The sequence below is a fragment of the Haliaeetus albicilla genome, chromosome 18 (assembly GCF_947461875.1).
Source record: "Haliaeetus albicilla chromosome 18, bHalAlb1.1, whole genome shotgun sequence".
Classification (NCBI taxonomy): Eukaryota; Metazoa; Chordata; class Aves; order Accipitriformes; family Accipitridae; genus Haliaeetus; species Haliaeetus albicilla.
In genome coordinates, this window is record NC_091500.1 from 18,143,226 (window position 1) to 18,157,560 (window position 14,335).

Consider the following 14,335-nt stretch of genomic DNA (forward strand, 5'->3'; position numbering starts at 1 on the left):
ATGAAATTTAGTGAGCTTCAGTTCTGCTCAAGCACACACAAAAAGCATGTGCAAAAGTTACTATATTTGACCAGGAACTCATCATGACAACATCCTAGCTAGTCATCTGTTACAGCAAAGCTTGAAAGAAGACAAGTTAGGAATAGCTAACTCCAAGGCTGGCCAGGGCTTTAATGACACCTTGAATTGTTATGCAATCTTTCAAAAAGCCCAAACATTAAGTGGAACACATGCACAATGGTCTTTCTTATTCACTGGCTGCAGTATGCCACTGGAAACAGCTTGAAACAGAACTTAAGATTATTGGCCAAATGCGCAGCAGTTACAGTGATTAACAGGGTATCCTAAAAATCACTGGCATGATGTTACCAACCCTCATGCTGTCCAGAATAGCAGCAGCAACAAGATCTTCTCTGAAGAGAAGCTCATGAGCTGCTTGGACATCATATTTTTCCCACTGGGGCAAAAGGGTTGCTGATGGAGGCTCAAGCAGCTCCTTTGTGCTTTGCCGGGAATGGTGGCAACAAGTGAGGTTGCCAAGAGCTATCCAGTTTTGGAATACAGCATTAAAAGAACAGGAGTGACTACGTGAAGGAAATAACAAAATATCAGGAAAATGTCTCTTTACTATTCACACTCCGGTTTGTTCAAAGATTGAGCATTTTGTTTCTCAATACTTGATCTTTTGCAATACTTTACCTTGTTTCTCCTGGAAGAAAAGAGATTGGCATGTTCTCTTGACAGCCTTGACCTGGATGCCAATTAGATTTGCAAGCAGAGCAGAACTCAATGTCGCAGGCTTTGCACTGGACCAGCTGGGGGTCCTGTGGGCTTGATTCCTGGAGCTGGCAAACGGCCTGGCAAGTAGAGGATGGACACCAAGTCCGACATGGATCCAAAAGCACTTCTGCAAAGGGAAATAAAAGAACAAAATTCAAAAGCAGTTACAAGACCAGCCTTCTACAACAATGTATTCCAGCTGAGGTTGACGGGCAGGGCATTTGAAGACACACATTTTCAAAAGAAGCCTTTTAATTAATGCTACACACTTAGACATAAATCTGGCCTGCTTTGCAAACAGACACCAAACTAAAGTGAGTTTCCTGAGTTTGAATTAACTGCCCAGTTTCATTCACTGAACTAAACTTGTTCTGAGAATGAGATGTTTTATTTTTCTTCAGTTGTACTTGAAGTTAGATAGACCATATAGTATGCAGGTATAACCCATCAGAAAATGTTTTTACAGTGCCCAGTAGGACTCTCTTTCAAGTTGGCCTCTGCCCTAATGTAACCATATGATTAACAATAGCTTAAGACTGTTATATAGTTTCATCCCTTTCTTGGAGGCTGCTTACTGGTAAGTTATTTCATGTTTCAAAGCCCACTGAAGTCCATAAAAACCTACCAATGACTTCAGTGGTTTCTAGGCTGAGTCCTGCCCTAAGCAAAACGTTACTGTAAGCTCTCTATGGCCACACAGTTCAACATCCCCATAGGCACCCAGTCAGCTTATAACCTCATAAAAATTAACAAGGTTCATGTTATCGTTACACACAGAACTACCTAGTAATTCTGCACCAGATATCGTCATGGGAGATAATGTTGGCTCCATAAAAGGGGTCAGTCTACCTCCCCAGCCCCTAGAGCACTGGTAGTACTCTACTCTACTCAAACAGCAAAGCTCGAAATAGAAGTCACTCCCTCCCTTAGTTATAGAGCAATATAATACATAGCAATTTTCTTTCCTTAGTTTATTCCCAGAATGCTGCAATTCTGGGAATCACACAGGCAAGAACAGAAACAATGTTTCTCTTTTTTTCGTTTTGTTTTTTTTGTTTGTTTTGTTTGTTTGTTTTTTGGTTTTCTTTTTTTTTTTTTGTGAGGACCGAACAATTAATGCACAAGGCTACTGCATGAACATGTGCAGAGCCAGATTCTGATTTACGGGATCGCTCTGGAGTGATATCATTCCCACAGCTTTCCAATGGGTAGTGTTACATGTGTTACCTCTTTCAAACTGTAGCTTCTTATACCTTTGCATGATTTCTGATGCAACCATGCACTCAATCTGTTGAAGGAAGGAAAAGGAAAAGACAAATTTCCAATTAGGAACAGCAATAATCTAAGGCATTTTCAACAAATTAAGACAAAATATTTGACCTTTAGAGAATTATTAAAAAGTATGTTGGCAACAATAGCAGCTGTAACATACAGGGCAAGACACATTTAAACATCCTGGAAAGAAAAGGAAAAAAAAAACCCAACTATTTGCAGTAAAAGTGTACCTCATTTTCTTGCAGATGACCTCGCTTTGGGCAGGCAGCATCAGGGCAGCTGATAGCTGTTTCTAGACCTTCTTTGATCAAAAGTTCCACGTACTGTTTTAGGCACTGTAAGAGAGCCAAAGACTAGTTAACTATCCCACCAAGAACAAACCACTTAGTATTTTAACAGCTTTACTCTGAAAATCTGAAGAACTCAAACTTCTCTGAAAAAACAGACACTACCATGTCCCTTCTACAGCCATGGGCCATGCTCCCAGCTTTTGCCACAGTTATACTTTTAAACAGAAAATAGCAAGTTCATTTTCCCATCAAATAACTCTTCCTCAATTTAAAATACGCAGCAAATTAAAAAATAACACTAATGGGGAAAAGGACAAATCAAACAGGGAGTTAGAAAGGGGAAAAAAAAAAATAAACCACCACCAAGATAAAATTAGATTAACCACACTCCAAACATCTTTATATGACTGGAAACCACAACACAGTTTAGTAAGCAGTAACAACCCATAGACAGACATCTGTCAAGCACACCAGAGAGCAAAAGGGAGCGGTGTATCTTGCCTTCTATTTCTAGAAAATAACTATCCGAACTTCATGGTTAAAGACATATCTTTTCCACAGAAAGGAAAAATGTGAGAATTAGGACTCCCAGAAGAACTACAGTTTCCATGGGGACCAAATAATAAATATTGGTAATACTAATACTTTTCTCCCCTAGCAACTGCAGCATTTTACCCAAGTCATAACTGAAAACGTAGCATCTAACCAAAACAGAGAAGAAAAGTGGATATTTTAGACTAAGGGCAAATTAAGACCAAACCTTGTTGTTCTTGAAGAGCAACCACCGCCCTCCAGCTCCACGCTTCCCACATCAAGGTGAGAGCTACTGAATAGGTGTCTGCTGGGGAGGCAAGGAGAGCGATGGAGGGGGAGAGAGAGAGAGATCCTTCTCTCCAACTTCTACCAGCGTGACCCTACACAGAAAGAGTAAATGAGGGTCTGCTGCTTTCCAGCGGATGGGTCCTGCTTGCGAGCTCAGCTGGCAGTGGCAAACCGGAGACAATTACAGAAAGTAGGCCCCTAACTCTCCATTACCAGATGTGTGAATAAGGAGTGAGGCTAGACCAAAAGCAGAGTGCAATGAAGATACAAAACAAGCTCAGCATACAGCTGGGTGGGACGTGAGAAAGATTACACACTGCAGCAAGCTGGCAAAACAGGGACTTCAGTTACCATTTCCAGACAGAACTTGTAAAAGGTATGCAGCTGCTGACTCACCATCAGCCTGGAAAGGCAAAGGGCTGCATCAACCTTGCGGAGTCCAGCGTGCCTAACTGCAGGTCAGAGCGCAAAGCCGCTTCTTGCTTCCAACCACACCATCAAACAGGCCCACCAACAACCATGTTTCCAGCTTAAACCTTCACATGTGGCTTGTAGCTGCTAAGGTTCAGACTTTGAGTCTACTCATTCAGCCTCTTCTCTTCCTGTTCAACCTCTCGGTATGTCTACTCAGCTCCTTTCAGAGACCCTATCACCTATATTAACATTTTATTCTAGATTTTACCTCTTGCAGCTTGATTGCAGGAAAAACTTCACTTCCTGCCCACACAATTTCTGCTGCTCTGGTACACAGCTTTTCGGGTGGCAACGTGCCACCACCTTGAGGGCACAACAATTCATTTCTGTCAGAGTCCCCTTCCCTGTATCTCCTATGCAACAGAGACAACAGGTCTATTTCTTGGAAAAGAAAAACAGAGACTGGATAATTGATAACTTTAAAAGTTTTACATGTGTAAAAAATCCACTTGTGACAGATTATGGTCTATGCCTTCCTCTTTATCAGTAGGGATTTAATGAAGCCAACTGTTCACTTGGTAGATGTTTGACTTGGAGAAGGTTTCCAAGCCTTCACTTACGGGCTCTGAAGGGCAGGTGGTGAAGCAGCTCAAGAGAACCACTAGCAGCGACCACAGCAGGCTGAGCTCTGCAAGAACTAGATCCTAGGTTGCATGCCCTGGCAAACTATGATTTCAGCTGTAGTGAGGTATTAGTGTTGCTATAATGACACTATTGGCTCTTCCCTTTCCCCTCCATTTGCAGATGCCAAGTGTGGATTAAAATGAAAATGCATACATTTTTAATGCCAGCACTTAGCACTCATAGAAAGTACTTTTCAATCTGAAGGAGTTTTGCCATCATTAATCATTAATGTGGTTAATTCTCCTCCTCAACCTGCCTGGCACCATTGCCAAAGCCTGTTCGATTTGTTTCCCTTTCCTCACATCTTCCAAGGAACGACACAGTTCATCCCTGCCTCAAGCAGTATCCAAGGCCTTCCCCTTCCCCTGATGTGGTACTGGCCCCTTCCTCCTCAAAAACAGCACAGCCAAAGTGCACTTCTTATGCTACATCTTCTGGGAACGCAGATGCTGTCTTGAGGCCATGAAATATCACTGTAAATCAGGCAGAGGATAAAACACCCTGTCTGCTCAAGACTTGTTCACTGCAGAAATTTCTTGGGTGGACAAGCAGTAACCCAAAGTGATTGCAAGAGAATTTGAAGCACAGGGTACCTGCGGCTTCTCTTGAGAGCGGACACAAGTTGCCACTTGTGTCAGAAAATTTTAAAGTGGCTACAGTACTAGAAATGCACCAGCATGCAAGCAAAACAACGCAGCAGGATTAGCTACTCAGTTATATACTATGAAAAATTCATTACAAAACAACTGCAAAAAGATGACAACTAAATTGTTGCTCATTTTCTATGCAGCTTGTAGTTGATCCCATGCTGGAAGAAAATATCTTCATAGCATTTCCATTAAGGTAATAAAGTACCACATAGGATGAATGAAAAACGTGGGAGAGTAAGTCACCCCGAACAACTTTCAAAATGTACTGTATTACATAATTTTTCTCAGAGAAAACAGGAGCTGAAATTAGGTACCTAAGGGCTGAGGTTGGAATAAGGTCACATGATATCCTTCTTGTTGTACATTGACCCTTATAAAACCAAAATGCTGAGAAGTATCTTTATTCTTTCTTTACTGGACAAGTGTCAATGGAAATTTACTTTTATTTGAAGCAATACTTCTGCTAAATTCCACTTGTTTCTTGCTTTAAAAAAACCCCTCATCATATTTCAGTAATTAAATAACTAAATATTATTTAAGTAAGTCACACTTGGAGATATTCTAAACCTATCAAAAACTGATGGTGGTTATTCTGTACATTTCTACTCATGTGTATAGTCTGACATGATAAAGCCAGGGTAAGACTTGGCATTTCACAAAAAATAACTCTTTACTGAATTAAGTAGGTCATAAGTTTCCTTTGCATTTTTTTGTACTTAGTTTCTGTACTCTGACAATCTTCACCTGGAATAATGAAGACTTGCCTAGCCAGCAAGAGAGGACCAAGTGTGTAAGTTTTTAGTCATTAGACCAGCTACAGTAACAAACCATGTGTTTGCTCCTACCCCTTCCCAATCCAGAACTACACCATGTCAGTTTATAACAATCGTTAGGCAAGTTACTCTGGTTTATGTTGCAGTTGCAACAAGTGAACAGGTAATCGTAGCAGCTTAGATTTCTGTCTGCCATGCACACTTTCAGCATACCAAATGACTCAGGGGAGGAAAATAACAATTATTATATGATGGCACCCTAGGACACTACTAAGGTTGTTTGGGTTCTGTAACTGTAATATCCATACCTTAACGTTCATTTTACAACTTCATATATTTTTAAATTAAAAGGAGATTGTAATATGCTACCATATATGAATGTTAGACAGGGAACCCCATGAAAACTGTCATATAACTTTTGTAATTTCCTAAGACAAAGGAAAGCAAAGCACTGCACAACATATGTGTTATATATAACCTATATATAGCATATATAAACTATATTTAAAACTTTATATAAGGTTTTATAAACTGCAGGTCAAGATGCATCACCTGCCCCAATTGCTGCTAAGATCAGTCGGAAGAGACCAGTTAGCTCCCCTGAGCATTACGCCTGTATTTTTCCCTGTGTATGCACACTCCTTGTGCATCCCTGCTCTGTCCTCTTTCTGCATATCACTGTTGTCCTTTCTGGTGTCCAGATGACTTTTTCTTTCCTCCTGTCGTTTGCTGTCCCCATAACAAAGGGCAGGAGCACACCCACTTTGAGGAGTTCTGGCCCAGATCCATTCTCTCACAAAGATCAACTCAGAGTCCAACTCAGCAGCAGTTTTACTATCAGCTGCCTATATAAATTAGAAACACTGTTTTTGGTGTTTTTTTTTTTTCCCTCAGCCTCAGAGATAGGTGGCTAATAAAGGAACAACTTCCCTTCTGAAGCTGCCAAGCATAGCCTAATATTTAAATTTCTGCAAGAGGAATTGTACTTCTAACGTTTCTACATCAAGGATTGTGCCACACAGAAAGGTATATTCAGTGAGTGTTGATGTGCTGTTGCTTTAGAGCTGCACACCATTTTGTCTAACATTAAAAAGATCAAAATACCCTATGAGAATCAAAAATGATTATTTTTTGCCTACTTTCCAAACCATAACACAAAATTTTACTCTGCTGAATTTAACTCTAAGAAACCTCCACAGGCCACAGCAAAATCTCAATATAAAGAATTAAAATGTCTGGCTTTTAATTTTCTTTTAGGAGAATTCCAACAACAATTATGCCTATTTCTGATGACGGTGCTTTGACTCATTTCTCCTGACACCCAAAATCAAATAAAACCATCAGAATTCATAAGAAGGAATCTGACTTTCATTGTTTCCGTGTGAGGCAACATTTATCAACCATCTACTTTCACAGAAAAAAATGTGTTCAACTGATGCCTAAGGTAATTTTACAATACAAAATGCACGCAATTAAAAACACTCAGAGATATTTTTGGTGAACACCTTCGTTTTCTAAAGTAGAAGAGCAAACCTTTTTGAAAAGTTACAACAAATTTACTTTTAAGAACATGTTATTGCTACTATTGCAGGAGACAAGGAATGGCTTTTCAAGATGTCACCTTTTATTTGAGAGTTAGGCAGCAAAAAGATGATCCTGTATTATTTTCTTAACAGCTAGTAGGTGGATTTTGTCAAAATACAGACTTCTCACTACACTAATGCTGTAGATGCAAGTGCAGTCACATGGGAAATTTTATAAATAAGTCAATGGATTTGGAAAGGCCAAAAAAGCATGACAGGATTGCAGAGCCAAGTATATCATCACTACATAATTTGATTTATTTCTTGAAACTTCTAATGTATTTTAGTGCTGGCACTAGGCCACAGCCATCCAAAAACAAAATGTGTACTACATGCAAAGTCATCACATGCTGGTATTGGTAAAACATTTTAAAAAACCCAAACACCTACTGATAAAATTGAAAGGGAAAAAAGAAGAAATAAAAGGAAAGAAATCTAGCATTTATCAAGTTCTAAAAAAGAAAGGGAATGAATTTTTTAGAATGCATTTGTTAAAGGTGAATATTAAAGGCAGAGGAAGGCAGTTGCTATTGTGCACAAATAATAACTAGGTAAGTAACCCTTCACCTTGGGCAATCACTGAGTTTTGCACCACACTTCAGGAATGCAGAGAAGGGCTGACATGCTTTTTCATCAAGGGAGGTTTGTTTTTTTTTTTTAACAACAAAATCTGATTCTAAAATTAGTGGCCCTAAGTTTCAATGCAAAGAGGGGAAATGGAAAATAATACTGGGAAGAAACTCAAACTGAACAAGAAAATGTTTCCAAGTAAGACGATTATTAACATGTATACCAAATTGCTGAAGTCTTGCAAATTTTATATCATCTGCAAACCAGGAGTAGATTAACTTCTAAAAATATACATGCATATATACACACACACATATTTATATAAACTTGCATTCAACCACATGAAGAGTCAGGAAACGCTGGCTGGTATTTTATGATCCACATTACAAATGACATCAGGCTACATGAATATAAAGATCCCTTTTGGCTTTACATTCTAGGAAATAACATGAAGAATATGAAAGGATATTGAGTGAGAAGCACTTATTTAGCACTGTGTTGTAATTACAAATCTACAGTTTGGTCTATGTGCTAAAAGGATTTTGTGCTAAAAGGATACTATGCCAAAGCTCAAAAATCATGCAATGAGACTATACAGATGAACAAAACTACTGCAACTACTTTTGATCGTGTTTTGTAATATTCTTGTGTTCCGCATATAGGTATTTTTCTTTACATTACTTAAAAATGAATACTGAGAAGGTGATATCTTTTCTTGCCGTAAGATATTGTAATACCAAGGTTACTCCACTGCCCTGTGCTAATTCTGCAGTCAGTCTGGTGAATAGGTATTTATACTGGTAGACACATCATCCATAAGTCTTCTGGGTAATGTGATGTAATGCTCATTTTTAGCTTTAGATTAGAATAGTACACAGTGAAGCAGTGTGCAATACTCACTGGGGCAGGGGGAGAAAATGTGCGTGAGTGAGTGAACGTCTCTCTCAAATCAGAGAGATGAATTTTAGTGTCCACATCTCAGATAGAGGCTAATAGTCTTGGAATAATAGCTCCCCTCCCATTTGTCCAAACAGCAAATTCACTCTGGACTAGAGAGCTTTTTCCTGAAGAAAACATCACTTTTTCTAGAAAGACTTCCCATTTAGATAAAGCTGAACAATCCCAAGAAGACTCCCCTAAAATAAGCAGCCTACAGCTGGGGTGTTCTCTGAAGAGGAGGGAAGAATGAGAGAGTAAGGTTTGAGCCTGAGTCTTCCTTATTCCTGAAAACCAAGGATTCCTGTAGCCATATATAACTGTCATATGCTACCTTTTTTTTAATATTTTGGTGGATACTTCTAAAAGCAATAGGAATGCTCATCTGGTAATAAGACAAATTCTCTTTTAATCTTAGTGTTTCATAGAAAAAGAAAACTACTTTCTGCCAAATTTCTGTGATACACTTAGAGCATGCAAGAAAACACGTGAGAGAAAAGAAAAAAATTGTAGGTTCCTTGGAGAACTTTTAAGCTTCTTTCAAACTTACTACATGGCCCTTTTGTGTAAAGTAGTAGCTATAATCCTACTCAAATCTATTCTTATTTAATCACAGGCTCAACTTTTAAATACTCTTGCATTGCTGCTCCAGTGTGCACAATTCTCTACAGCAGATCTACAATCTGGCTTTTTAGTATCACCCTAATCCTACTTGGTTGACAAGTGACTTACTGGAAAATATCTATGCACACTTAATCAGAGAGATCTGTTTGAGGCATACACATGACCATGGGAGTGATCTTTTTTTTCTTTTATTAGATATACTGTCAGCTACGCTGACCAAATCCAAGAACACAAGCTATATTCAACCTCACAAACCACCTAGATCTGAGACAGGTGTTTAATGTTTGTGATACTACTTTGAACTTTAATAGAACATTTCCACTTCTATAGACATCTTCTCAGAGACAATAATCTACTTGCAAAGAAATCTTCACTATCAAAATTCCAATTTTTATTAACCCTGCAGCTGATTCATCATCCTTAAGAATAAATCACAGGAGGAAACAGTCACTTATCTTGACATGCAGTACTTCAAATCTACAAATGTGAAAGCAGTAATAGAGAATAGTCTTACGTGTTTGCTATTTATATCCTTTGTTTTGTTGCAGAGACAAAAATCATGATACACAAGCATACAAAACCTTGAGTCTAAAACAAGCACCTGCAAGACTCTCCAGAGCTCTGCAACAGGGAAATATTTAGTGCCCAAATTTGTCCCCGTATGCTGTGAACAAGAAGGTACACAACAAGAGAGGGACCTCAGCCAGGACCGGAGATGGATAACATCACAGGTGATAAACATTTTCCCCAAAGCAGCAAGGAATTTGAAAAAGCTTTGTTTGACAGCCTTCCTGCCTCTACCTGCCCAGCACTCGGCCTCTTTTTAAAGACACATTTTGTTGAAAATTGCCAAGGGTAAATGCCTTTTCCTCATCCCACACTCAGTTTTTAAGGACTGCACCAGCTGTTCTGCAGCCCTGCTACAGCCTATATTGTCAGCCAAAATCCAGTCACATCATCTCACCTGTAGATGATGACCAAATAGCATCTTGGCTAGGGAAGACAAAACGCAACCCACGTGCTTCCACATCTCAGGACAAACCATCTGAGCATCCTTTCTTAAGCTATAAAAATTGGTCTTGTCCAACAGTCCTTGTGCCCCCAGCCACTGGTGGAATCTCAGGATGGGAAATGGCCAGCAGCCTGCCAGGAGCAGGGACTTGCCACCCATTGCAAACGCCCCTGTGGTTAGTGTAAAGACAACTGTTGATTTATACTGTGGACAACAGCGGAGATTGTGCTGCTTTAGCTCTACCTCTGTCCAACTACTTTCTGACATTACACCCAAATATCACGGGAGTCCCTGATACACCCTTCTTAACTCATGCAAACAACTTGCAGACAAGATATTGGTCAATGTTATCCTGGCCTGCATCAGAAATAGCGTGGCCAGCAGGACTAGGGCAGTGATTGTCCCCCTGTACTTGGCATTGGCAAGGCCACACCTCAAGTACTGTGTTCAGTTTTGGGCCCCTCACTACAGGAAAGACATTGAGGTGCTGGAGCATGTCCGGAGAAGGGCAACAAAACTGGTGAAGGGTCTTATGAGGAGCAGCTGAAGGAACTGGGGTTGTTTAGTCTGAAGAAAAGGAGGCCAAGGGGAGAAGTTATTGCTCTCTACAACTACCTGAAAGGAGGTTGTAGCAAGGTGGGGGTCGATCTCTTCTCCCAAGTAAGAAGTGATAGGACAAAAGAAAACAGCCTCAAGTTGGACCAGGGGAGGTTTAGATTGGATATTAGGAAAAACTTCTTTACTGAAAGGGTTGTCAGGTATTGGAAGAGGCTGCCCAGGGAAGTGTTTGAGTCACCATCCCTGGAAGCATTCAAAAAGCATGTACACAAGGCACTTCAGGACATGGTTTAATGGGCATAGTTGATGGTTGGACTCGATGTTAAAGGTCTTTTCCAACCTAAATGATTCTATGATTCTATATTCACATTAGGGATGAGGCATAGCACCCCTCTGCTTGAGTGCAGCCTCCAACCCCTCTGCATCAGAGTAACTGTGCCAGTTTGAGTACAGGGACATGCCAGCATCAGGCCATCAGTCAACAAATGATGAAGGTGAGGCAAGAAGAAATGTATGTATCATCAAGGAGGCAGAAAGAAGAGCCCTGCTGACTTCTTCAGCTTGAGAAATATTAGAATACAGCAACTATCCTTTGAGACACAGCAATCAATAGCTGTGTAAATCACAAGCAGGACCAAGCAACAGGAACTAAATGAACCTGAAAAACAAGTGTCTCTTTCCAGTAAAATGTCTTAACAGAGAAAGGGAAAGCAATGAAAATTTACAGCTGCCTAGCCTTTGAAATGGTGGGTGGCTGTTTTTTGGTTTTTGGGGTGGGTTTTTTTTGAGGCAGTTTATGTACACATTTGTATATGAGTGTGTACTGTAAAATGTATAGAAAGTGAACAGTTTTTCTTAAGAGAAATCTTTCACAGCAGTAGATAGTCAACAGAAAATGGCCAAATGAGACAAGGATAATATCTGGTGGTTCATGCATATCTTCATCTTAGAACAGATATTGGATGTACACGTAAACATTTTTTCATGTTGGATTTTTACCCCTCTGCTTGCATAAGCTGCTTGTTCTCACTCATTCAATGCTCCAACTGGTAGAAACACATAGGGTAAACTTTACAAAAAGAAAGTTGTTTTCAAATGCCAACATATGCAGGATGAAACGCAAATATTCAAGAGGCAAAACCAACAACAACAAAATTCAATCTTCCCTTATATGGTGGTTTGAGAAAAGTTTATTCTATTTCAGAACGGAATGAATATTTCTGAGTGGGAGGACAATATACCTGCAGCAAACAAAGGACCTTTCACTTTCACATGCAAAACACTATGCAAACAAAAATGAACTAGTTTTCCCAACACCCAGATGAAGACAGATAATGTTAATCTCATTTAGTAACATCACACAGGAGAGGAGAAAGCTGAAGGCTCTGGATCAAGTTTAGTTTTCACTCAGGGTTCTGCAGCTCCCAACTGTACATTACTTTGTAAATATGCGAGTTTATTATTTAAGCAGGGAGTTTTGTCATCACAGCACCTACCAGATAAGTCAGAACCCAAACAGCCATGTGAATTGCTATGCAAACACATAGTGACCTCTAACCATCAAGCCTCTACTGACACATCATGTCAAGATTATTATCAGTTCTCTGCTAAGGTTTGGGGGAAGTGAGCACAAGCAGCAAGCTCTAAGCTTTGCCTGCAGCTGGTGGGAAACAGGAGAACATTAGAGCTGCTAAGAAGTGCCCAGAGCTCTATAAAACCTCACAAGCCATTAGGTTTCCTCCTCCCTCCTGCTTCAAAGCAAGCTGGGCATCTCCTCATGGTAGATGTAGGGGACAGCCTGGCCTCAGCCCAGTGCTGCCCTGCTAAGGCAGGTTTCCCTTGGCAAGCAGGGACAAACCACACTGGATAGGGAAGGCAGCCAAGCCTACCTGCTCCTGTCCACACTGCTCTTGGTGGCTGCCTTGTCCTGGGGGAAGGAGCAGCTCACACTGCCTCTGCCTCATATGGAGTGAGGATAACACTCCATATTAAGTAAATTAAGTAAATCGTGCTTTTTCCTATCATTCAGAGGCCAGCAAAGCTCTGTGTGCTTCCAGTCAAGCATGACAACAAGAAAAAAAGATGCCTGCTGCCAGTTACAGGCAGGATTATGATATCTGCCTTGCTGATCATAGAGTCTTCCTTTCAGGTCTTCAGCCTATGAAGAAGCTCAGTTAAGGGAATGACTAGAATTAAGTAGACATGTATGAACAGTCACGTTAGGCAAATGCAGTAATCCTGGTTAAAGAGGGCTAGTGATAGCAGGAGAGTCTATCACTATCCCATTATCATGCTACTTGAGATAGAACACACTTAGATACAGACTTAAATCACAGTTCTAGCAAACTCAGAGGAACAGCAAAAGGTCTAGGGAAGATTAACCAGTTGTTTCAAGGGCTTAAGGTAGAGCCTAGGGGTAAGAATCAAAGTACAAGTATCTACTAAACAGATATAAAATTCACATAGCAGCATTAGGCTCAAATACCACAAAGTTGATCTACATGGCCACAGCTGGCCAACAAGAAATCACAAACAAGCAGTGGAAGGTTGGTCTTAACATTAGTTTTGTTATTTTCTTTCTGATTGTAGGACCTCCCTCTCTCACATATCTGAATGACAGTCTTTCCTTCCATCAGTAGCAAGGTGGATTGCAGATGAGTAATCAAAATAAATTTCTCCATTAAAGACAAGTTCTCTTTCAGGCTTGATATTTCTTCTAGGTATTTGCTTGCCTGGACTGCCTACTTGACTGAGTTTCTTTTTAAATTTGAGAAAGGTAAGCAACAAATCCTTTGGTACCAGAATGATCAGCACTGCATAACATCTTGAAGGGAACTGAACAATCTAATGTTAAGTCAAGAAGAGCTTAGCCTGTCTTGAGTAATAGTAGCATCACTGTACTTGCAACACATCATTTGACATATATAAATATTAAAAAATTATGTAATATATATATGTACACACATATACATGCACTCCTGAATCATAACAGATTTAAGCAACTAACTGGTTGACTTCCATGCAAGAATATCAATTGGAACAAAACCTGTTGTAACTTTAGTACATATAGAATTGTTAACACATCAAGGGAACGTCCTGTCCTTTAAGACACAGGAGAATTTCGTCATAGATTATAAAATGGTCAGAATTTCAGGCAAGAATTAGACTAAAATTGCTCCCTCTCTATCTCCCCTCACCCCCAAAAAAAGCAAAGGCTAAATAATAAATGAAACATTTTCATGCAGTAACCAGTACAAAACAAATTAAACAAAAAGAAAAAAGTGATGCTCTGTGCTTTACTCTCCCTTTCTTTCTGTAAGGAGATAAGTGTCATAAGGAAAGCTTTCTGAAGAAAACATGCAAA

General features: G+C 39.8%; 1 protein-coding gene across 10 annotated transcripts in view; it reads right to left on the minus strand.

The window, feature by feature from the left end:
* Positions 1-14,335, minus strand: part of RNF144A (ring finger protein 144A) — a 67,820-nt gene that overhangs the window by 10,616 nt on the left and 42,869 nt on the right. For all 10 annotated transcript variants that reach the window (XR_011328627.1, XM_069805855.1, XM_069805852.1 and 7 more), the window contains 3 exons: positions 2,286-2,390; positions 2,008-2,068; positions 700-907 (listed from right to left, as the gene is read on the minus strand). Coding sequence is in view for 9 of the 10 variants with exons in the window: in XM_069805855.1 (XP_069661956.1) it covers positions 700-907; positions 2,008-2,068; positions 2,286-2,390 (374 nt within the window). In the remaining variant the exon portion in view is untranslated. The remainder of the gene's footprint in view (positions 1-699; positions 908-2,007; positions 2,069-2,285; positions 2,391-14,335) is intronic.